At 38.0% G+C, this 27,673-nt stretch overlaps 1 protein-coding gene and 1 long non-coding RNA gene across 2 annotated transcripts in view; one reads left to right on the forward strand and one right to left on the reverse strand.

Annotated features, from left to right (window-relative positions):
• Positions 1-21,045, reverse strand: part of LOC142160508 (uncharacterized) — a 58,166-nt gene extending 37,121 nt beyond the window's left edge. Inside the window, exon 1 of the long non-coding RNA XR_012693247.1 lies at positions 20,877-21,045. This is a non-coding gene — a long non-coding RNA (uncharacterized LOC142160508). The remainder of the gene's footprint in view (positions 1-20,876) is intronic.
• Positions 21,046-24,363: 3,318 nt separating this feature from the next.
• Positions 24,364-27,575, forward strand: MAFB (MAF bZIP transcription factor B). Its single transcript, XM_075177579.1, has one exon. It carries the CDS (start codon positions 24,762-24,764, stop codon positions 25,719-25,721), a length of 960 nt encoding a protein of 319 aa, XP_075033680.1. The 5' UTR covers positions 24,364-24,761; the 3' UTR covers positions 25,722-27,575.
• The last annotated feature ends 98 nt before the right edge of the window (positions 27,576-27,673 follow it).

Raw genomic sequence — 27,673 nt, forward strand, 5'->3', positions numbered from 1 at the left:
GTTATGTAGAGTAGACCAATGTGCTAATGGACTAGTTTCTAGTTAGTGCCTGGATAAATAACTTGTTGGATACATTTTTATTTTAATTTTAGTGGCATTTTAATTTCAAGCTACTTTAAGCCCTCTAGATATACTGGCTGTTCATCACGAACACAGAACAACCATATTAGTAAGAAGATTGCGGATAAATCCCATTTTTCCAGTGGTTCAGGTGTGGCACTGAAGAATTAGATCGCAGTATACAGCCAGTCATCTTGCTCTGCCTGGTTGAACGGTAGCCACACACTAGTAGTCATGGGGGTCCTGGATAAATCTGGTTTTCCACCATATCAGTTAACATCCAATACAATCAGATTATGATCCAGTATTATCTGCCTACAAAGAGCACAATGTTCGGTCAGTTTGAGTGAACTGACCACCAAAATGTAATTGTTTGCAGCTATTAACATTCTATCCACTGTTTTCAAGCTGTCCATAAAGAGCAATGTACAGCCACTATTGAACATTAACATATATGGGCCTGAGTCATTAAGGAGAGGAAAGCAAAAATAGGAGTAACTTTGCACCTTGGCAAAACCATGTTCAATTGGAGGGGGAGGTAAATTTAAAATGTGGGGACAGATTTATAGTTGGGGTAGGACATGTCCTAGATCAACATTAAATTTCAGTGTAAAAATAAACCTATCAAGTATTTGTGTGCTACATGAAAAAGCAGCTAGTATTTTCCTTACATGCAAAATAATAAACTAATTTGTACCCCTTGTATTGTAACATGGGTTCTCCAGGATCAAATTTACTCCTTCTTTTGCATTATTCACCTTAATAACTCAGGCCCTATATCTCTGTGTCATCTACTTATTGACAATTAATATGTTTAACGAGTTAGAGCTTCTTTATCTTACATGATTCTGGAAAAGGGAAAATAGAGGCATGATGAAAAAATAAACTAAAATCCTGTAAGTATACAAATAAATACATAATAAATAGATCTGATCTTTCTTCAGATTCCTATTAGCAACACTGATAGTTATGGACTTGTGTATTCAAAACATGAACATGACTATTGGTGATACTGAGAGCTCTTGTTTGCAGGCTGATTATTTGTAGACTTTTCTAGAGCAAAACATAGATGCATAATTAATATATATATATATATATATATATATATATATATATATATATATACTTTATTATATCTACACTATGTATTTGCATAGAATAGGAATATTTTCTGTTAGGTAAAAGGTAGAATTTGAGTAAAAATCCTCCTTTTTTTACATATGCCTATTCGTTTTTATGTTTGTCTTGCATATAATCATTGAACACATTATTCTCTCTATTATAATAAATCCCAAGAACTAATGCTATTATTCTAACCCAAAGTCTCCTATACTTGCTGCATATGTGTACTTAATGCAGAGACCTGCTTGCATCTTTCTGAAACATTCTGTTACACATTTTAACCCCTTCTGCTGCGGTTTGTGTGAAGTCTGTCTGCCGCCTGCAGTCTCAGGGATGTTTGGGTACCCAGCTGGCAAACTCTTGCCGGCTCCCAATTTGTCACCACCAGCCAAACCCAATGAGTCACAGCCAAACCTCAGACCATTAGCTCATAAACGGCTTTAATATCTTCTCAGGTGACCAGCAGGTACTAATCTAATCAAAGCCAGGATGGGAACATCTTACTCAAGAATGAAGACGCTGAGTAAGCTGAGAGACTGGCAATCTTATACCCAATCCCTGGCCATAATGGAGCGTTAGAAGGGGAGGGTGGGGTGGGCTCTCTAATTAGCTGCCAGGCCCTGTCATAAACATGCTTTTCTGCAGTTTAGAAGGCGAGCAGTTCCTGTGTTGTCAAAATCCGCCAACATGTCCCCAAGGAGAAGATATTTAACTCAGATCAGAAACCGCTCTGCTTTTCAAAGTTTTCCTGTTGGCTGTAAATTTTTGACATTAAACGTGTTAATGCTGCAGGTTACAAACAAATGGGAAGAAGGAGGAGGAAGAGGAGAAGAGTTGGGGGGGGGGGGTGTAAAAGGGCAATCTTTTTTCTGATGATTTTTTTGCTTTCTCAGGTCCTAGTATATTGAATTAAAAAGCAGAAGGTGTAGATTCAGTGATGGATGAAGTCTGCATAGGATTTTGGAATGAGATCTCATGGTTTACTCTGTGCTTATAGTACTCAGTGACTTTCTTAGTGAGGGTTTTAAATTATTTTATGTGGCTTGAGATGTCATGCAGTATCACACAACCCTCTCGTAAACTTGTTCTGGCAGTGAAATTGTTAAACAATGTTCTGTCTCTGGAAGTATAGTCAGTGAGGGAATCTGGCACAGAACCCTGGGAACTTCACAGGTCTACCCTACACCGGAATGCACGTTTCAGCCCCAAACACCTGATCCGTAACGCCGAGGTGTCTTAATGACTGGATGACGGGGCACCTAGTACCAAATCATTACAGTAAATATTAATGTGTATCTGTCACACAGACACTTAGGGTGGGGGAGCATGTTTTCGACGACTATAGGGCTTTTCGTCTTATGATATATATGCCCCATAGTCGGCGAAAACGTGCTCTCCCGCCAGCGCTGGTTCATTGTGGTTCACCAGAGATTAGCTCATTGAACCAGCATAAGGGCAGTATGTATACCGCCGCTATACTTGGTCTGTTATGTCCGTCTCAGAAGTGTACTAGTGGAAAAAATGCTTTATTTATTTGCTGAATATTTTAAAAAAATGTTTTTTTGTTTTTTTTGTACATATTTTATTCTTTTTTTTTTTTACACTTTTTTTTATTTTTTAAGAAGTGTAAATTGAAGCCAGGTCATGCATGCGCGTATCAGACTGGCCTGCCAAACTGGTAAGTTAACCCTTACCGCTCCAGCCTGTGGTCACTTAGATCCCAGATATATTTTATTCAGGATTTGTGGTAATAGGTGATAAGAGACAATACAAAAATCTGCCTTAACGCCACATATTAATGATATAATTTTAAATTAACCATTTTTATTTATAATAATATATAATTCCATATAACATTAATATACCTCTATATATTGAGGCAAATCTGGAGGTAAGAGCAGAGCGTCTCCACTACGGATGGATACTGGTGTGGACGTCTGTTGGGGGGCATGGCCACGAGCGCTCTGCTCCAAACATATAGTACTGGGGTTCTATGTATATTAGTTGTTGGTGAGCTAAGAGGTTGAATATCATACTTGCCCACTCTCCTGGAAAATCTAGGAGACTCCCATATTCCGCATTGGTCTCCCAGATTCCTGACAGAGCAGCCATTCTTCCACATCCTGCTGACTAATAAAGTGGGTTGGATGGGAGCCTCCATGACGTGATTTGCAGAGTATTGAGTCATTTGCACAATTGCATCTTTGAGTTACATGGCGGGACCACAATTATTGGATTCACAGCGCAATGCCCCCCTCTACACCCGCACTTAAACTCCCCTACGAGAAATCCCAGAGGGGAAGAAAAATGAGTGGGCAAGTATACTGAATATTAGCCCTCATTTATGGAGCGAAACACAACTGAGGAACAGTGCAAAATTATCTTTGGCGGTGCTGTGCACCTAAATATCCGCCAAAGCACAGGAGTTTACTCATAGCTTCCAACATTGGTGCTGGGAATTGGTCCAGTGCTGTGTGGCCACACCAGATGGGGGCATACCACTTCCTCCAGGGGCGTGCCTAACCCTCCACTCTCCTTTTCACCCTTCAATCGGCACACGCACTATTGGCAGGTGTGCGCAATCCTTACTCACCCTAGTGATGACCCTGCTCACCACCTCACACCTGGAAATGAGTTCCTCATTCTACGAGTAACCCATAAAGCCATAGGCAGGTGAGACATATTCCAAAATGTGCCTTAAGGACAATAGAGTCCTTCAGCTCACTCATTGAGTCTAAGGCCTCTCAATGGTTTCCCCATCAAAGTTACAGCGGTTAGGGTATGGAGAAACCATAGGCTATTTTAGGAGGCATTTCTGATGTATGTAACCTTGCCGAAGGAAAGATAAAACTGATTTGCTAGTTGCTATATATTTTTAAAGTTTTTATACATTTTAAAGTGCAGTACTACTTGTGACCAATAGGGAGTGATATAGAGCAACACTATTTACATGTAGATAGCTCCAAATTATTTTACAGCAAGATGAATACAGACTATGAACTTACTGTCTGTTTCTAACATTCATATGTTTGTGTTTGTAAAACTTGTGTGCCCTGAATAAATGAAAAATGTAACATGGTATTTGTTTTTGAGAAATTGTGAATGAACCTCCTCACATGAAGGAGGCATTAATTTTTATGCCTGTTCTCATATCCTATTTTGAGGATAGGCATGCTGAATCATTGCCAGTCATTTGCTTACTCCTTTTGATGGTATCACCTAAGACAGTGATGGCAAACCTTTTAGAGACCGAGTACCCAAACTGCAACCCAAATCCCACTTATTTATCGCAAAGTGCCAACACGGCAATTTAACCAGAGTACTGAGGTTTTTCGTTTAGATAAAACAACTCATACATTAACATCTTTTGTCATAAAAGATACATTTTTTTCAAGGCACCCCTAAGCCAAAATAATTACCGAGCAGTACCATTTTTTAAGTAGTTGGGTCCAAATAATGTAATAAGTATTTAGGTCATGAGAGAAATTATTTGCACAAATAATACACATAAACTCAAGGAAAAAGAATATTCAACGATAATATTAATAGTAATCTGATACAAAAAAAATAAACGTTCATATTATACCACACAGTAGTGACCGAGTTCAAATTATGACACAGAGTAGTACCTTCAAAACATATTATTCCCCATAGTAGTGAATTCATATTATACCACATAGTAGTATCCTCAATTCATATTATACCCCATAGTAGTAGCCTCAATTATTATTATACCCCATAGTAGTACCCTCAATTCATATTATACCCCATAGTAGTAACCTCAATTCATATTATACCACATAGTAGTACCCTCAATTCATATTATACCCCATAGTAGTACCCTCAATTCATATTATACCACATAGTAGTACCTTCAATTCATATTATACCACATAGTAGTAACCTCAATTCATATTATACCCCATAGTAGTACCTTCAATTCATATTATACCACATAGTAGTAACCTCAATTCATATTATACCACATAGTAGTACCTTCAATTCATATTATACCACATAGTAGTACCCTCAATTCATATTATACCCCATAGTAGTGAATTCATATTATACCACATAGTAGTACCTTCAATTCATATTATACCACATAGTAGTAACCTCAATTCATATTATACCCCATAGTAGTACCTTCAATTCATATTATACCACATAGTAGTACCTTCAATTCATATTATACCACATAGTAGTACCTTCAATTCTTATTATACCACATAGTAGTAACCTCAATTCATATTATACCCCATAGTAGTACCTTCAATTCATATTATACCACATAGTAGTACCCTCAATTCATATTATACCCCATAGTAGTGAATTCATATTATACCACATAGTAGTACCTTCAATTCATATTATACCACATAGTAGTAACCTCAATTCATATTATACCACATAGTAGTACCTTCAATTCATATTATACCACATAGTAGTACCCTCAATTCATATTATACCCCATAGAAGTACCCTCAATTCATATTATACCACATAGTAGTACCCTCAATTCATATTATACCCCATAGTAGTACCCTCAATTCATATTATACCACATAGTAGTACCTTCAATTCATATTATACCACATAGTAGTACCCTCAATTCATATTATACCACATAGAAGTACCCTCAATTCATATTATACCACATAGTAGTAACCTCAATTCATATTATACCCCATAGTAGTACCCTCAATTCATATTATACCACATAGTAGTACCCTCAATTCATATTATACCACATAGTAGTAACCTCAATTCATATTATACCACATAGTAGTAACCTCAATTCATATTATACCCCATAGTAGTTACCTCAATTCATATTATACCACATAGTAGTACCCTCAATTCATATTATACCACATAGTAGTAACCTCAATTCATATTATACCACATAGTAGTAACCTCAATTCATATTATACCCCATAGTAGTACCCTCAATTCATATTATACCACATAGTAGTACCCTCAATTCATATTATACCACATAGTAGTAACCTCAATTCATATTATACCACATAGTAGTAACCTCAATTCATATTATACCCCATAGTAGTACCCTCAATTCATATTATACCACATAGTAGTACCCTCAATTCATATTATACCACATAGTAGTAACCTCAATTCATATTATACCACATAGTAGTAACCTCAATTCATATTATACCCCATAGTAGTTACCTCAATTCATATTATACCACATAGTAGTACCCTCAATTCATATTATACCACATAGTAGTAACCTCAATTCATATTATACCACATAGTAGTTACCTCAATTCATATTATACCACATAGTAGTACCCTCAATTCATATTATACCACATAGTAGTAACCTCAATTCATATTATACCACATAGTAGTACCCTCAATTCATATTATACCACATAGTAGTAACCTCAATTCATATTATACCACATAGTAGTAACCTCAATTCATATTATACCCCATAGTAGTTACCTCAATTCATATTATACCCCATAGTAGTACCCTCAATTCATATTATACCACATAGTAGTACCCTCAATTCATATTATACCACATAGTAGTAACCTCAATTCATATTATACCACATAGTAGTAACCTCAATTCATATTATACCCCATAGTAGTTACCTCAATTCATATTATACCACATAGTAGTACCCTCAATTCATATTATACCACATAGTAGTAACCTCAATTCATATTATACCACATAGTAGTAACCTCAATTCATATTATACCACATAGTAGTTACCTCAATTCATATTATACCACATAGTAGTACCCTCAATTCATATTATACCACATAGTAGTAACCTCAATTCATATTATACCACATAGTAGTACCCTCAATTCATATTATACCACATAGTAGTAACCTCAATTCATATTATACCCCATAGTAGTACCCTCAATTCATATTATACCACATAGTAGTACCCTCAATTCATATTATACCACATAGTAGTAACCTCAATTCATATTATACCACATAGTAGTAACCTCAATTCATATTATACCCCATAGTAGTTACCTCAATTCATATTATACCCCATAGTAGTACCTTCAATTCATATTATACCACATAGTAGTAACCTCAATTCATATTATACCACATAGTAGTAACCTCAATTCATATTATACCCCATAGTAGTTACCTCAATTCATATTATACCACATAGTAGTACCCTCAATTCATATTATACCACATAGAAGTGAATTCATATTATACCACATAGTAGTACCTTCAATTCATATTATACCACATAGTAGTGAATTCATATTATACCCCATAGTAGTACCCTCAATTCATATTATACCCCATAGTAGTAACCTCAATTCATATTATACCACATAGTAGTACCCTCAATTCATATTATACCACATAGTAGTGAATTCATATTATACCACATAGTAGTACCTTCAATTCATATTATACCCCATAGTAGTGAATTCATATTATACCACATAGTAGTACCCTCAATTCATATTATACCACATAGTAGTAACCTCAATTCATATTATACCCCATAGTAGTACCTTCAATTCATATTATACCACATAGTAGTAACCTCAATTCATATTATACCCCATAGAAGTACCCTCAATTCATATTATACCACATAGTAGTACCCTCAATTCATATTATACCCCATAGTAGTACCCTCAATTCATATTATACCACATAGTAGTACCTTCAATTCATATTATACCACATAGTAGTACCCTCAATTCATATTAAACCACATAGAAGTACCCTCAATTCATATTATACCACATAGTAGTAACCTCAATTCATATTATACCACATAGTAGTACCCTCAATTCATATTATACCCCATAGTAGTACCCTCAATTCATATTATACCACATAGTAGTGAATTCATATTATACCACATAGTAGTACCTTCAATTCATATTATACCACATAGTAGTGAATTCATATTATACCCCATAGTAGTACCCTCAATTCATATTATACCCCATAGTAGTACCCTCAATTCATATTATACCCCATAGTAGTACCTTCAATTCATATTATACCACATAGTAGTACCTTCAATTCATATTATACCACATAGTAGTACCCTCAATTCATATTATACCACATAGTAGTACCCTCAATTCATATTATACCCCATAGTAGTACCCTCAATTCATATTATACCACATAGTAGTACCCTCAATTCATATTATACCACATAGTAGTACCCTCAATTCATATTATACCACATAGTAGTACCTTCAATTCATATTATACCACATAGTAGTACCCTCAATTCATATTAAACCACATAGAAGTACCCTCAATTCATATTATACCACATAGTAGTAACCTCAATTCATATTATACCACATAGTAGTACCCTCAATTCATATTATACCACATAGTAGTGAATTCATATTATACCACATAGTAGTACCTTCAATTCATATTATACCACATAGTAGTGAATTCATATTATACCACATAGTAGTACCTTCAATTCATATTATACCACATAGTAGTGAATTCATATTATACCCCATAGTAGTACCCTCAATTCATATTATACCCCATAGTAGTACCCTCAATTCATATTATACCCCATAGTAGTACCTTCAATTCATATTATACCACATAGTAGTACCTTCAATTCATATTATACCACATAGTAGTACCCTCAATTCATATTATACCACATAGTAGTACCCTCAATTCATATTATACCCCATAGTAGTACCCTCAATTCATATTATACCACATAGTAGTACCCTCAATTCATATTATACCACATAGTAGTACCCTCAATTCATATTATACCACATAGTAGTACCTTCAATTCATATTATACCACATAGTAGTACCCTCAATTCATATTAAACCACATAGAAGTACCCTCAATTCATATTATACCACATAGTAGTAACCTCAATTCATATTATACCACATAGTAGTACCCTCAATTCATATTATACCACATAGTAGTGAATTCATATTATACCACATAGTAGTACCTTCAATTCATATTATACCACATAGTAGTGAATTCATATTATACCACATAGTAGTACCTTCAATTCATATTATACCACATAGTAGTGAATTCATATTATACCACATAGTAGTACCTTCAATTCATATTATACCACATAGTAGTGAATTCATATTATACCACATAGTAGTACCCTCAATTCATATTATACCACATAGTAGTACCCTCAATTCATATTATACCACATAGTAGTGAATTCATATTATACCACATAGTAGTACCTTCAATTCATATTATACCACATAGTAGTGAATTCATATTAAACCACATAGAAGTACCCTCAATTCATATTATACCACATAGTAGTAACCTCAATTCATATTATACCACATAGTAGTACCCTCAATTCATATTATACCACATAGTAGTGAATTCATATTATACCCCATAGTAGTACCCTCAATTCATATTATACCCCATAGTAGTACCCTCAATTCATATTATACCCCATAGTAGTACCTTCAATTCATATTATACCACATAGTAGTACCTTCAATTCATATTATACCACATAGTAGTACCCTCAATTCATATTATACCACATAGTAGTACCCTCAATTCATATTATACCCCATAGTAGTACCCTTAATTCATATTATACCACATAGTAGTACCCTCAATTCATATTATACCACATAGTTGTGCCCCCAGTTCATGTTCTGCAATATACTTATAATATATTATGCCCCATAGATATCTATACAGCCCCATCCCTAGTTAACACACACACATAGACACACCCCGCTCATCCAGACGCAGCTCCCACACCGTCCCTCCGACCTGTGCTCACCAAATTCAATTGAACAAAAAAAAACAAATAGCTGAATTAATGGCACTATATAAATAAATGGTGATGAAATGGTGATGATAGCGTGGCCTCCGGCCCGCGTCATCCATAACCCGAGACCACCAACCCGATCCAGAGACAGATGTCACCTCCTGTGCTGCTATACACAGTCTGTGCTGTGTATAGTGCTGGCTGGATGTCTTTAGGCGGGCAGATGGGAGCAGCCCGGCCCCGCGCTGTGCTGGGGCAACGCCGGGTGCCCACAGAGAGGGCCATAGATTCGCCACCACTGACCTAAGAGAATCCTTGAAATGAAGCTCATTTGAATGTTATAACAACAAGTGTAAATACCATGCTAAAGTGTTCCGACATCCAGGGGGTGATTTATAAAGACATACATTTTATGCCGGCCTAGTTTATGTTTCCTCGAAAGCCCAGTCAGGAGAGGGAATAATAGAACAGAGGACATTTTCCCTAGTCTTAATGGACTTTGGATGGAAGCACAGACCTGATAAATTGCCTTAAAACTTATATCTACAGTCACTGCAGCCCACCCTGCCCACACTGTACCCTCTTATGTCTCACAGCAGGCCTGGGTACATTATTTCTAGGGTCATATTATTTTATTGGGGTAAAGTGAAATGCAGTTTGCATCCATTTCTTGCAGACAAACTCCTATAGTATATTGTGGATTCAAAATTATCATTATCATTTTATTTATATAGCGCAAATCGTATCACGCCGGGCTGTACGGAGAATATGGAATTATTAACACAGTCCCCCACAGTCCCTTTAGAACTCACACTCTAAAGTTCCTACCACACACACATGGGTCATTCTGCCAATTAGACTACCAGTATGTTTTTTGGACTTTGGGAGGATATCAGAGAACCTGTGTGAAACCCATACAAACACAGAACACACAGACTCCACACAGATAGGGCCCTGGTTGGGATCAAACCCTGCACCCCAGAGCTGTGAGGTAGCAATGCTAACCGCTGTGCTGCCGTAAAATTCTTAGACGCTGATTTCTCTGAAAGACCCAAAGCTCATTTTAGGTAACCTGCAGTAGGACTAGGAGTGCAGCACCGGACTATAATGTCACAGGCTGGCACCACACTCCCCAGAAAAGAACATGTCACCCAAGGGGAAGTGTGTGTGTGGGGGGCTGTCTAGGGTGACAGCGGGGCACATGCTGGCCCTGAGTACATCAAATACATTACAGAAGACTGGAACTGCGGCCAATGTTCCTTGCATATTAAACTCCCCTTTCCCAACCATTGTTTTTTCCATTTTTCGTCAATCATGCATCATTGCAGAACTTGTCCCAGGGGGTCCCCATAGCACAATTTTGTAAGGCCCCCATGTACCACCCAAAGGCACAAAACTCACATTTACAGGTTTGGCAGGGAAGACACTCACCCTCTGCTAAGGGAACATAGCAGATGTACACTATGCACCTATGGTCACTTACTTCTCTAATGCCTTAAAATGCATCCTCCATCACTTACCTATGCCTTGTGTACTTACAGCATCGTATTTCCTTCCCTTCTAGTATTATCCCAGTTCCAGACCACCTCTTCCCAACTGGTTCCCCACTTCTCCCGACGTATGTCATCCCCATGATATGCCTGAGTTCCTTTTAACAGGTCAGTGCACGCAGTGCACTCACCACCAGTGTCATCTAAGCTTATGTTAGCTCTTGTTATAAATACATAAATACATAAATAAATGGTGACTCATACAATAAATACATAAATAAATGGTGACTCCTCTAACAAAAACAAAAACAACACATTTGTACAAATAAAGAGCCAGAAAAGTTAAAGGAAACTGACGGGCATTATACAAATGCAGTTATGTACACAACAAATGTATTGTAGCCTAGATAGCTACAACAAAGCAGTGATATGTGCATACATTTGGTATGCTTATATATCCCCTTTCACTATCTTGTGACCAACTGTCTCTCTGTTCACAATGCTACCGAATGCTCAACATATCCAAAACAGAACTTATCATCTTACGACCTACCAGTATATCCACCATCCGTAAAAACCTCCCTCGACACCAACAACACTGAAAAGTCATCAGTCTCCAAGCTGCCTTGGTGTCACAGTCTACTCCGCCCTGTACTTTATCCCTCAAATCTAGTCTCTCTCCCAGTCCTGTTGTCTCCACCTTCAAAATTTTGCTAGAATTCGCCCTCTTACAGAAGATGCAGTCAAAACTCTTACCCATCTATCATCTCCCGCATCAACTACTGCAACCTCCTCCTATCTGGCATTCATCTCACCCATCTTTCTTTGCTTTAAGCCATCCCAAATGTTGCAGCAAGACTGATATTCTTCTCTTGTGGTTCCAAATTCCCCAGACAGCACAAATCCCTACACTAGCTACCCATATCGTCCAGAATCCAGCTGAAATTACCCTTCATCATCATCATCATCATCATTTATTTATATAGCGCCAACATATTCCGTAGCGCTTTACAATTGGGGACAAACATAATAAACTAATAAATGAACTGGGTAAAACAGACAATGAGGTGAGAAGGCCCTGCTCGCAAGCTTACAATCTATGGGACAATGGGAGATTGACACATGAGGTTAAGTCTACATTTTGCATTTTGGCCCAACCAGACTGCAAAGGTAAAAGTGATTCATAAGCTAAATGAACCCGTCACACAACAATGTTGGTCAGGGGGCAGCCATCCCGCGTGAAACTGTGTAACAGGCTAAAGGTAGTGAGGTTAAGAGGGTGGTTGAGGAATATTATAAGCTAGTCTGAAGAGGTGGGTTTTCAGAGAAAGCTTGAAAGTTTGTAGACCAGAGGAGAGTCTTACTGTGCGAGGGAGAGAATTCCACCCTTCATACGTTTCAAACCTCATCTCAAAATACTCTCCCTCATGTCCTCTTAGATCTGCCTCATGTCCTCTTAGATCTGCCTCTAACTTCACCCTAACCTTGCCTCTGCTGGCTACCTCTCACTCCTGCCTACAAAACTTCTCTTGTGCTGCCTCTACTTTAACTATTACATCTTTAAACACTCTCTGAAAATCTACCTCTTCATTAGTGCTTATCTTACTCCCACGGTACACCCTCACACCTACCCTACTCTCACCTGAACTACTCGCATTGGTACACCGTCATATCAACCCTACTGTCATATATACTACTCCCACGGTACATCCTCACACCGACCCTACTCTCACCTACACTACTTGCATTGGTACACCGTCATGTCAACCCTACTGTCATATATACTACTCCCACGGTACATCCTAACACCGACCCTACTCTCACCTACACTACTTGCATTGGTACACCGTCATATCAACCCTACTCTGATATATATATACTACTCCCACGCTACACCCTCACACCTACCCTACTCTCACCTGAACTACTCGCATTGGTACACCGTCATATCAACCCTACTGTCATATATACTACTCCCACGGTACATCCTCACACCGACCCTACTCTCACCTACACTACTTGCATTGGTACACCGTCATATCAACCCTACTGTCATATATACTACTCCCACGGTACATCCTAACACCGACCCTACTCTCACCTACACTACTTGCATTGGTACACCGTCATATCAACCCTACTCTGATATATATATACTACTCCCACGCTACACCCTCACACCTACCCTACTCTCACCTATACTACTCGCATTGGTACACCATCACATCAACCCTACTGTCATCTATACTACTCCCATGGCACACCCTCACACCTACCCTACTCTCACCCATTCTACTCCCACGGTACACTCTAACACCTACCCTACTCTCACCTATACTACTCGCATTGGTACACCGTCACATCAACCCTACTCTCATCTATACTACTTCCATGGTACACCCTCACACCTACCCTACTCTCACCCATTCTACTCACACTGGTACACCCTCAATTCTGTCCCAATCACTATGCGTTACACTTGCTCCATTGGTCTCAGCTCTGCCCTTCTCCAACTAGACTGCAATCTCTCGGATGAGCAGGGCTCTCCCTTTCTTTGTTTTCATGTCTACATTTATTTTCTCTACCTTACATGTCCCTGTTCTATACAGAGCACTGAGGCACCTTACAATTCAACACTAATAATAAAAGCGAAAAATGTTACAAAGTATAGAATAAATTTAAGGTTGTATTTATAGGGGTGGACTACGTGCACTGCCATGCTTAGGGGCATTTTTTCCCATTTTGTATGATTTTTTATCTTTAAAATAAAGATACATATTACAATATTCTACCACAAGACAGCTGTATTTGCTTAAAAAACAGAATCAAAATTAAAAATGTGCCTAAATAGACTAATAAAAAAAAAGGTTAATCCATTGTAACAAATGTGTCATAACCAAACTTCCCCCACCCGCTCCCCTGATCATATCACCTTGTTGACACTAGAAAAACCATGAAATAATATCTTGAAGCTGTGGTTCCAACAGGGATGGGGGTGGGCAGATGTACTCTTCATCAACACTAGTGATTTAGTACCATGGAAGAGACGGCAGCAATAGAGAAAGAGTCCAGGGATCAGAATAGCTCTTTCTGTTTTGCTGATGATATTGTGCCACACAAAATTCTGTCTCCCCTGTGATCTATACACTGACTCTCCTCATTATTATCCAGCCTTTCTTGGCAGATTCTGCAGATTATGATGATAGGGCAACTTTTGTTCCGACCCTAACTACAGTGGGACTCATATCTAATAACTGAGATTTGCACTTAAAACTGCATAGTTTGGTTTGCAGTGCTACATGCAAGTATTAGTCCTTCTTACTGTAATAACAGTATGATTCTTATACAGTTGTTACTTGGAGCGACTTTCTGTGGATTCCAGAGTTTAGAAGATTCCATTTAGAACCTCAGTGACATACACAGCCAAGTGATGGAGATCCCTATTATTACAAAGTACATTCCATGGGGTTTATCATGACAGGTAGAATCACTCAGTACCTGTCACCATAATGGTGCCATTCTGGGTGCTGGTTATTAAGCTGGCACACGCTGTTGGCTCTTGCCTCTTGGTGTGATGTGATCAGTGTGCAATTTTGCCACACATGTTGCTAGATCTATTCCAGCAGGACTGAATCCTATGAGTATATTCACTAGTGTACTGTTATACATATCTGTGTGTGGTCTTCTACCAACTATGGTGCAATTGACTTTGATTTAATCATTATTTGGGCACTATCATTATTTTTGGGCTTTACCAGGCCAAGTGCCCTATAGGAGCCGCAATATCGCAGCGAGTGTGGCCAGCATTACTTTGATTTTAATCCATGCCTCTGATCGGCCAGCGAAATATACTTCTGAAAACTCCAGGAGGTTTATTTACTAAACTGTGGGTTTGAAAAAGTGGAGATGTTGCCTCTAGCAACCAATCAGATTCTAACTGTCATTTTGTAGAATGTACTAAATAAATGATAACTAGAATCTGATTGGTTGCTATAGGCAATATCTCTGCATTTTCAATCCCGCAGTTTAGTAAATATACCCCTAGGTGAGACGCTCCTATATCTATGAGAACAGCATGTACCTGCAAAGAGGCTTTAAAGGAAAACAGATGATTACTCACAGGGACACCAGAGTACCTCGTTCATTAATATGTTTTGTTTTACAAGCCCTATTTCGATCTTCCTTAGCATGCCATTTACCATATGGTAAATACAAAGGAGCTTGCAGGTGACACAAGAGGTGGCTACGTATTGTCATTATGGATTATATATATATATATATATATATATATATATATATATATATATATATAATGCTTGAATTGCTTAGAGGTTAGGGTTTTCCCACATAAGGCTTTTCCCATAAAATAGACTGAATTACATTTGAAAATAACCACTGTCTTTCCTCTCATTAAAGTGTTTAGCGGTGCTCCTCACAGTGCCTTTAGGAGGAGGCACATGGTAGTCATGTATATGATATTCTCATTAAACAACAGCAAATACTTACTTTTTTTCTTTCCAGTTGTCTGAACTTTCAGTATAAGCAATACCACACCTATATATCGAAGTACAACGATGCCTTAACTAAGGCTAGCAGACAAGCAAATAGGCTGCTTTCTGTAACATTATTTTAATGATCTTTCCTTGAAATATCCAAAAATGAGGGTATATGGGGGAAAAAAGTCCAGATCCCTACATAATTAAGGTTAAGTTGTTTTTATAGGTGCAGTTCACCTTTAATAATGATCTGCTTGCTTAGGCTGCCTTTTTGGATACATACAATGCCAGAAACAGCCTTGTTGGTTAGGATAATGGTATGTCTATTTTGGATTACATTGATTTATTTCCCTGTCACCTCTGCTGGGGGTCTGTTCCCTGAAATGTAGACAAGCTTAAGTAATTGTACACCTTCCCCACAAGTAAGGGCTCTCCTCAGGAGTAGAGCCCCAGCTGGCTGTCACGTCCATGACAAAAGCAATGTTGTGGCACATTTATAAAACATTTTAATTATCTTCTTTAGGATTTATCAGTTTGATTTAACAAGCTTGATATGCAAATCGGACCACTGTTTGGCTACTAACAGAGTCTTCCATTAAACATCTCTACAGTAGTTTGATTCTGTGTGATTGTTTACCGATATTACAAATAACAGCCAATCTATTACTTAAATAACCCTGTTTCTTTTAAGTTTCCTTTACACACAACTGTAACGGAATGTGCCATTTAGGGCTATATAATCTCTTCGATGCATCTATAAACATTCCAAATGAACACCTCAGCGGACCACGGGACAGAAATAAGCATAAATTCAGCTGGAAACCACAAAAATCACTTAAATTACCATGACACACGGAATTGGTGCAGTTATATAGAGTTTAGGAGCCAAACAGACAGTATTGGGTGACAATGAAGGGGAATTTCTGTCAAGATCTACATTACTCTTTAAAATGTAATAGGGAAGGAAAGAACAGAGTGTGGTCTATATGAGCATCAGACCCTAGAGCAGTGTTGGCTAACCTGTGACACTCCAGGTGTTTGTGAAACTACAAGTCCCAGCATGCTTTGCCAATATATAGCAGCTTTTTGCTGGAAGGGTATGCTGGGACTTGTAGTTTCACAACACCCGGAGTGTCGCAGGTGAGCAAACACTGCCCAAGGGAAAAGGACAATATAGGGGACACATTTTTAATGGCTAAGTTTACAACATGTTATGTACATGAGGGTCTCCACCTATCTAGGTGTTTTTTTGCCCTAACTGATCTGCCTGAGATCTGCTATATTCTGGTATATTTTTTCCACATAACACACTTGGAGCATTTTCTAATATACCTAAGTGATGGCAGCCTCTTGTGAATGGATAAGCAGCAGTTTCATGGTTATTGGTTCAGTCCACAAAATATCTTAAGTGTTGTCACTTGTTCCTAGTGAATTGATTGGCTGTAATATGCCCTTGTAAACAGGCTTTAAAGGCTAAACACCCAAGCTCTCTCTTACCTGAATGATGGGGTTCCCTAAAATATATTCATTCTGATGATTACAATCAGCTATCTGTCTCTTCGGTTGTTGGATCAAGGCTTGCTGCCTATAGTTCTGGATAAAATGCTGTAAGACAATGGTGACTGGTATAAATTTTACAAGAGCCTTAGGACCTGATGTAGAGTTGTATGCAGCTTACACTGAAATCGTAAGAGTAAATAGCATCCCATAATGTACGCAGAATTCCAAGTTGCACGGATCTTTAGAATACTATGAAAATTGCGCAAACACACCTCTTTATCTGCCTGTTAGGCCACTTAAATGTATCAATCACAGCTGGCCTGTAAACCACATACATGATTAAATAATTTAATGTAAAAAAAAATCTCCCCCCCCTAGGGTTTGTTAAGCTGTGCACACATTTTTTTTTAAAAAATTTTTTTTATTATATTTTTATTTCTTTTTTTAACACAGCAAGGTCTGTTGCACCAGGAGAGAGCACCCGCATAGGATACATCTCCTAGAGACCTATCTGTGGCTTTTTTCAACCCATCATAGCATGTAAAGAGCATGAACACCCCATTACATCATTACATTGCTAGGCTCGCCACTAACTTCCCCGTTCCACCTCTCTAAGCGCAAAGAAGTGCAAAGGGGAAGTCTGAGACAGATCCTTGGCTAAAAGTGCTTTTAGCCCTAATCAGTTGGACTTACGTCCGATTCTACATCAGGCCCCTAGTGATCAAGACACCATAATGTTTTACATGCAGCCTAGGCTATTATACTTTACAGTAATTTATTCAGACAATACTAAAAACTGCATTTTGCTGCCCTTGCCTTGGTACAGCACTTTCTTAAATACAACAGTTCACTATACATTATGCATTTGTGCAAAACTATTTAGACAGTGGCAAGACTATTATAAGATGGAGCAACACCTTCTGTCAATGATAGACACCAGACTGCACCCTACAACTTTGCTGCAGAATACTTAGAATTGATTAAGTGATATTTCCTCTATAAACCAGACGTACTTCTGAGAAGTGCATGCAAATATTCTCTTTGCATTGCAGAACGAGATTCATAAGTGGGATTTATATTGTTATATATATTTAACAATGTGTACAATTCACGTTGCAAAATAATGGTAAGCATAGCAACTAGATAAATATACAGTATCGTTTACACTTAAGTAAAAATATATCTGAACATTTATCTAATACTGAAGGGAAATATTAGCAGATTATCAGTGTAGCACTCCTGTTCTAATCACAGGTATTTACTGTACTTAAAGTGCAATTTGCAGCAGTTCTGATTGACGTTACCAAATACAGGATTGCCCCAAATATCGACATCTGTTATGAACAATACCAGATCCTTTATGGAGGTGTTCTGTGCTATGTCATACACTGTGTATCAGACATATGTACCTTTTTATTAATGTTTTGTATAACTTAAGAATTATAAGATTGCTGACTCATAAGATTGTACAGTATACAACTTTAGATACATGGATATATAAGTATATATAAGATGTATGGAGGCTGATATTAACCAAACCCAAGTGATTGATTAGAAATGTTCAAGACTTCAAAAGTGCTAGGGGTATATTTATTATTTACTAATTTACGGGTTTGAAGAAGTGGAGATGTTGCCTATAGCAACCAATCAGATTCTAGGGCCTGATTCATTAAGGATGTTAACTTAAGAAACTTCTTATTTCAGTCTCCTGGACACAACCATGTTACAATTCAAGGGGTGCAAATTAGTATTCTGTTTTGCACATAAGTTAAATACTGACTGTTTTTTCATGTAGCACACAAATATCAACTTTAAATGTCAGTGTACAAATAAGCTATCAAGTATTTGTGTGCTACATGAAAAAACAGTCAGTATTTAACTTATGTGCAAAACAGAATACTAATTTGCACCCCTTGCATTGTAACATGGTTTTGTCCAGGAGACTGAAATAAGAAGTTTCTTAAGTTAGATCCTTAATAAATCAGGCCCCTAGTTATCATTTATTTAGTACATTCTACAAAATGACAGCTAGAATCTGATTGCTTGCTATGGGCAACATCTCCACTTTTTCAAACCCAAAATTAAGTAAATATACCCCCTAGAGATGGGCCTAGTACTTCTGACGCCCCGTGAGGGCAACTGATAAACTGATTGTCTCCTTCTCAACACAGACCACCAGAAATAATTGCAGACAAACAATTCTATCAACAAGTTAAAATCTATTTATTTCTGCTTTGGTAGCAAACACGATAACATATTTACTGAATGATCTACATTTTGCTGCTCCTTACAAAAAAAAAAAAAAAAGCTGCCGCCCAAGACAGCTGCCTGAGTTTACATCATTGCGTGCACAGTCCTATTTAGATCCCACAACTATAATGGGGATATTGCAGAAACTGTGCACCACAGCTGCTGAAGCCCTGCAATGTGGGGGACTGCAATTCTCTCTGAACAGATGAATGTGAGACACAGCAGAGGACATGTTTAAGGATACAATGCAGAAGTCTGTATTGTCTGGCACCAAGGTTCCAATCTATAGCCCATGAGCCTCATGCCTCACACCTCACTGTATGTATGTATATATATATATATATATATATATATATATATATATATATATATACACGTGTGTGTTTGTGTGCATATATATATATATATATATATATATATATATATATATATATATATATATGTGTCCATAGTTATATAAATTTGGTTGACACATAGCTTATTAACATACATAACATTATGAATATTTACTATGTTAACTGTATACAGTTATATCAGATACTACAGCACCATCTCATTTTACACCACTACACAATACCAGCAACACACAATGAGGTTTAAGACTGTCTAATTCTATAAGAGCTTACAATCAATGCACACACTACATTTCCTTGCTAATTAGGTCATTACATCTGAATCAAAGGAGAAATTACTGGCTATTAACCCCTTCAGCACACGGCAAAAGTGACGCCGCACAGCACAGCCACTCCTTAGCAGCAGATCACAGTGAATTGTGTAGTTGATACACAGCCGGTTATGTTACTAACTCCTAGGCAAAAACAACCAGTGAAACACAATTTCAATTATTGGAGCATTGGAACGAATACTTTTGCTAGGATATAGCCATAGGCACCAATTAGTGTAAACGCAGGGCTTTGTGGGGTTTACTGAAGGACCACAGTTATCAGTCTACATTTTGTGTAAACGCTTAGGTTATAAGCAGCAGAATTGTCTAATGCAAAATATGTAAAGTATCAATATCACACAAACAACAGAACGCGCACCTATGGGATTTAGTAAAAAGTAAAACCTCAAAACTGAAAGCACAGATCACAAAAGCATCACGAAAAAAAAAATACATTAACAAGACACAGACATGGACCTACCAGTTAAACGCATCCATCTTTTAAAGACCATCAGATCAAGGCTACATTAAAATAGTTTATTCACTGGGTTTATTAAATATCACCATGTGCTCCACGTTCCCTGGAAAAGAGGAACTGATCTAGACTTTGAGAGAGAAAAATATTTCTGCATTAAGACTTTTTTTCTTAGAAGAAAAAAAAACTGCAAAGTAATAGGTTTGTCTTTAGTAATTTCAAAAATCGTGGGATGCTGGTGTCATTTAATTTGAACAAGCAAACATCAACACTTTCCTTTCTGTAGCCTATAGTAGGTAGATAGATGATTAACTAGGCTAGGATCCCTCGTAGTGACCACTCAGCACCCTCTCTAATATAAACGAACTGGTCGAAAATAAGACTCAGATTGTATTTTATTTGTGTTGGTTTGTTTTGCAATACCGATTTTTAATCATCTGTTTTGCAGAAGTTGCAGAGCTGGACCCTGCTAGAATGGTATGGAAATTTCCTTTTTTATAATTTTACATGTGGCCTCGTCTGTATTATGCATCCATCTCTATAATTTATTGCGAAGCTCACGTGGGCAAAAAAAAAAAAAAAAAGAATCTTTTAATATTTCACTTACATTTTAATTGTTGGTTTGAAGCTATGCTCCACATTGCATTTTGTAACTGCACTGAAATGCGTTTAAAATAACCTTAAGACTATATTACAGTAATAGCATGCTCTTTATAAATGGTATTTAATAATCAATAAACCATTTCACAGTAGCCACCATATATTAGAATATAAATAATTCGCGGAGATCAAAGTTAATATCCATTACCCACACACATACCGCAGCTCTCTGTGTAGGACTTTTAACATTTTCTTTTTAGCGTATGCCAAGGCACGCATGTATGGCTATTTAAAACAGTGCTTTAAAATTAATTTTGCACCATCCACACTATTGTATCTGCTCCATTAGAGATGGGGAATAGCGTAATTCATTTATGCAGCCAGCACAGTAAATATTCCATTTGAAAAATGTGATGTATTCATGCTTGGTACAAATATACACAATATTCATGATGCGTGATAGCCATTGCGTGATGAGGATAAAGCGCAGAGCAAGAGAAGGTACATTAGGTGCCAGTGGTGTAGGAGGAACTCGTTTAGCAGTGGTACTCAGTGCAATATGTATCCCTAGTCCTGAACAGATTTAATTATTTTAAGAGTCTATGTTTAAGAGCAGACCCCCCCCCCCCCCCCCCTCCTAAATGTTTGGGATACTTCTGCCCAGCATTTGGACAATTATCCCCCCCCCCCCTTTTCTCTGAATACCACTGTTGAGCAGAAATTGCTGAGCGATACAGTTTTTCCCTCATTGTCTCTAAGCAGAAAGGGTTAAAGTTCCTACCCCCTGGCTGGACACTCATTCAAATAAGAATCGATTGGGAATTTTTATCGGCACTATTCAGGACTAAAAGAAACACATATTGCTCCTATTAAGAGTGCAGCATTAACTCTAAGGGAGGTGTATGTGTGTGAGTATATATGTGTGTATGTGTGTGTGTTTGTATATATATATATATATATATATATATATATATATATATATATATATATATATGTGTATATATATATGGATAAATATATATACACACACACACACATATATATGTATATATATATATATATATATATATATATATATATATATAAAAACACACACACACACACACGTGTGTGTGTGTGTGTGTGTGTGTGTGTGTGTGTGTATGTATGTATGCACACAGTAACACACACACTGGGGAAGAGTTGTAGCTGCTCCCCTGCTCGCTCTTAATTTGTGCCAAGAAGAAGCCACACTATTGCTGTCCTTGTACACTTATATTGTGATATATTTTATTACAACTTTTGCACAACAGCGTTTATCAGCACCTTCTGGGATAGGCTAAAAAGAATTATGCAAAGAATTATGCTTTAACTATATATATATATATATATATATATATATATATATATATATAAAAATAACATTTGCATTGTTGTGGTGTATATAGTTACGGGACAATCATGAAGATGCTTTATATTGTTTATTTGTTCGTTTTCATATAAACGTTTATACTGTAGTCGTCTCGCCTACTTAGTTTCAGGCTTGCTAATTTCTATTTTTGTTCATCCTTTCATGTCTTCAAGTGCAAAAAAAATGCTTCTATCTATCATCATGTTTGTACTTCACATATTTTCCGTAGTCCACAGCATTTTTACCTTATTTTCATTTTCCAAGTTTCACCACATGGGGGCGCTATGTATGTTCCTTTGGAGTCTTACTTTAAAGTTCTCACTATTGTTGCGAAACGCTGAAACAAAAACAAGAGACTTGTTTATTAAAACAAACAAAAGACACAAGTCTGCAAACTCAACTGATTTAGTGGGTGCCTGATAGGCAAGATTCAAGAAATGCACTAAAGCCAAGATTCAAGAAATGCACTAAAGCCAGAACAGAGACAAAAAAGTTTGAGAACATTTGCGAGAATACGATGCACGTAGAAACTCTTTTGCATATTTTGCAATTAGTCCACACTTTTTTAAAAAAATATAAAAAGTTTGGTTAAACATTGCAGGAACATTTATTATTATACATGCAACGTGAACGTTGCATGTATAATGCAACACATACTGTTTTGGCAATATAGATTTTATAATATATTTATACTTTTGAAGACCCTGTGAGTCCCTCAACTCTGCCCCCAATATATATATATATATATATATATATATATATATATATATACTTAGAGGCTTAGAGGTGGAGAGGGGCGCTCAGAGTCTTATAAAATATATTATAACATCGATATAAAACCGATAATATATATATATATATATATATATATATATATATATATAAATATATATTTCACTCTATATATTACAGTGTGTGTGTGTGTGTGTGTGTGTGTGTGTGTGTGTGTGTGTGTGTGTGTGTGTGTGTGTGTTAAAAGTTAACCCTTTTGTTACTGAAGGTGATGCATGGCAACTCTTGGTTATGTATGAGCTTGACTTTACTTTGGTGTGACTTTTTTAAATAACCCAATTGACTGAGAGTGTGCATAGACCAGAAAAGTGTTTTGACTCCAAAGTTTAATTAATCTCTTCTTGCAATAAGAGAACTGGAGTCCGTTCAGGACTATTGTGCAGCTTTGTTCACATCGTGCAAGGCCATAGTTCTAGCAATGCTGCTCTGTAGACTGAAGTACAGTATGTGGCTATGTAGTGAGAGTTGAAAGCAGCTCTACACGGGAGAACAGATTGGGTTTTGGCATTGCCTGGTCTTGTTCAAGCAGTAGCTTGTCAGCTGACTTCTCCTCTATCTGTCACTTTTCATTTCCCCCCTCCCCTCCTGCCCCACTCTAATGCAAATCTCGCCATTCCCTCTGCAAGCATTGGACAGCACCGCCTGGAGCCCGACCCTCTCGCCTCGTGATGAGGCGCTGGGCATATAAGTAGGAGGCTTGCATAGGAAAGCACAGATGACATCCAGAGCTATACACCACTCTCTGAGAGTGTCTTCATTAAAGGCACTGTCTGCCTCCTCCTCCTACACCAACCCCCCAAAAAGTTCCCTGATCCAGTTCTCAGTGCAGCAGCTGGAAGTTACAATATACAGCCAGTGAGGACTGAGTATATCCCTGAGGCTGGCAGGAGGGAGGCTGCCCCTTCTTTTCTGCGCTGGGATTTTTGCCAAGCTCAGCGAAAAGAAAGAGCTGAGTAAGGAAGATCTACTGGGAACAGCAAGCAGTGAATTTCGACATATTTCTTTCTGCCTTCTACTAAAGCTCCGAGTACAAGTTTCTTGCACTGGACTTGGGTGTGCAGCTGAGGCACACTCAGGGTGCAGAACTGGAGTGACCCGACGTGACCAGTATGGCCGGAGAGCTGCCCATTGGAACAGAAATACCAACCAGTCCACTTGCCATGGAGTATGTCAATGACTTTGATTTGATGAAGTTTGATGTCAAGAAAGAACCACTGAACGGCAGAGCAGATCGTCCAATCCGACAGTGCAACCGCTTGCAGCCTACCGGCTCCGTGTCTTCCACCCCCATCAGCACACCTTGCAGCTCAGTGCCCTCCTCCCCAAGCTTTAGCCCGACCGAGCAGAAGACTCACCTGGACGATCTGTACTGGATGGCGAACAGTTACCAGCAGGTTAACCCAGAGGCTCTGAACCTCACCCCAGAGGACGCTGTAGAAGCCCTCATAGGACCTCACCAGATACCACCGCAGCTGCAACCCTTTGATGGCTACAGAGGTCACCCCCATCACAACCATCATCATCATCACAGCCATCATCACCAAAATCATCACCAGTACCAGAACCTCCCCCATGAAGAACTGGTCCATCCTCAACAGCACCCACACCATCACCACCACCACCACCATCACCAGGCTTCTCCGTCCCCATCCAGCTCTTCCACCTCCTCCCAGCAGCTCCAGAACAGCCACCAGCAACACCAGTCAAACAACCAGATAGAAGATAGGTTCTCTGATGACCAGCTGGTCTCTATGTCTGTCCGAGAGCTCAACAGGCATCTGAGGGGCTTCACCAAGGACGATGTCATCCGCCTGAAGCAGAAGAGGAGAACTCTGAAAAACAGGGGTTACGCACAGTCCTGCAGGTACAAGAGGGTGCAGCAGAAACACCACCTGGAGAACGAGAAGACCCAGCTCATCCAGCAGGTGGAACAGCTGAAACAAGAGGTCAACCGGCTGGTCAGAGAACGAGATGCCTACAAGATGAAGTGCGAGAAAATGACCAACACCAGCTTCAGGGAGGCCGGGTCCACCAGCGACAACCCATCTTCTCCAGAATTCTTCATGTGAGTTTCCCTCTGACATCTCCATCCAGAACTGTGTAGAGGGGTGGGGGGGGGGGGGGGGGAGGGTTTCATGGTCACACGAATTGCGCACCCACTTTTTGTACACTATTCTGCTGGGGAGGGGGGGGGAAACATGGGTGCACACGAGAACGTGAGACTAATGCTACTCTGCTGGATGTTATTTTGGGGGTGATACCAGCTTGTTTTTTTTTGGGGGGGGGGGGGAAGGGGAGGGTGCGGGATAAGAGAAGTATGAGAGAGGACGTTGGCAATGCTTTGAAATGCCACCAAGGACTATGTTGGACAATAACACTGCCACTTCGGAAGGAGAAAAGAACAAAGTAACAAACTTTGCATACAAAATTTTTCATATATATCAGCTTTGAGTGATAGAAAACAAAGACAACTGAAATTGATCAGGTGGGACATTAAGTGCACCCCTATCCCCCATGGTTTTATTGCCTGCTTGATTATCTAGAAAATATAAAAAATCTGCATTAAAAATATTAATCCTGCATGCTGGACATGTATGGTAATACTTTCTATTTTGTACCATTATCTTGTTTAGTCTGAGCATGCTTTCCCTTGGCTCATACCTCAAACATTCATTAGTTCTGTTTTAGGTGTACCTGTCTGTTGCTAGATGCTTAACCTGTAAATATTAAGCAATTTTCATCTATCTCCAACATTTCACATGCTTAGTGTAAGTACTCTTGTCTCATAGGTAGAAATCGTGGGCATTTTCTTTCATTGTGTTAAGAAAAAAGTTTTGTCCATGTGGTGCATTTAACATTTTGCCCCCTACTTTTTATTGCAATTTTTTTTTATTACTTTTTTTACTTTTTTTAAGCACAACTGAATGAAAACCCAATTTTCCGATTTACAATGGTGTCATAGTGGTTGGGGGTGACCATTGAGAATTTGTTATAGATCTTTGGACTAGTATATTACTAGCTGGAGTTTATTTTCTCCCAGAAATTGTCTAGAATCCGGGTTTAACACTTTAGGCACCAGAGCGACCTAGAATATTGTACAGCCGGCTTTCCTTTCCAGGCTGTTGTGTTATTTTTTTCCCCCAAGAATACCATAGGAACTGTATTATTCCCCCTTAACATAAAACACCAGTATCTGAGTTTAATTCTTGCTGACACCAGGATTGTGTAAATCTGCTATAACATACTCTCTAAGGACAAAAGCAAGGCTATGTTGTGACAGCTTAAATGGTGACTTATATAGATACTAAATGCTTTCTATCAACTCTGCTACTAAGCGTTATGTTCTCTTGCTTATTTGCTAGTACACCAGCTAGCAAGTGAATTTATTTCCTTATTTTTTTCTCCTGCTCAGTTTATTTATATATATATACATATATGTAGCAGTTATTTGCAGCTGGTTGCTGTGCAGTTTCATTTATTTTCTGCAGGTCAGTAAAAGTTAAGTGATGCTTTGGGATCACAGTATACCAAATTAAGAGAAAAAAAACATTTTATATATATATATATATATATATATATATATATATATATATATATATATTATGTATGTATGTTTCTTTTTTGTTCCTTTGAGATTTTTGCACTGCTGGTGCAGATGCATTTTAATTTTTGTTTATAAATTAATGGTAGTAAACGGGATTGTGTAGACAAGCATGATGCTTACAGTCTTAAAAATACTGAGGGTTTTTTTTCGTCAATGCATCAGCAATGATCTGTAGGGGTTTTTATTACTTTCTTTTATTTCCTGATTCAACTGTGTTGAAATCATGTCTCCAGCAACGTGCTGGTTTTATTTCATGTAGATTCTGAAGGGATAAATTTCAAACCCTGCTTCTGATAATACAAAAAAACAAAAAAACAAACCTAAAAGTTCAAACCTGGTCTATTGTAGTTTTTGTTCAGACTGGTTTCTGTTTTTTGTTAATAAAGTTGTTTCCTATTTTGCTTATTAAAATCATTG

This window comes from Mixophyes fleayi, chromosome 6, assembly GCF_038048845.1.
Source record: "Mixophyes fleayi isolate aMixFle1 chromosome 6, aMixFle1.hap1, whole genome shotgun sequence".
Taxonomy (NCBI): Eukaryota; Metazoa; Chordata; class Amphibia; order Anura; family Limnodynastidae; genus Mixophyes; species Mixophyes fleayi.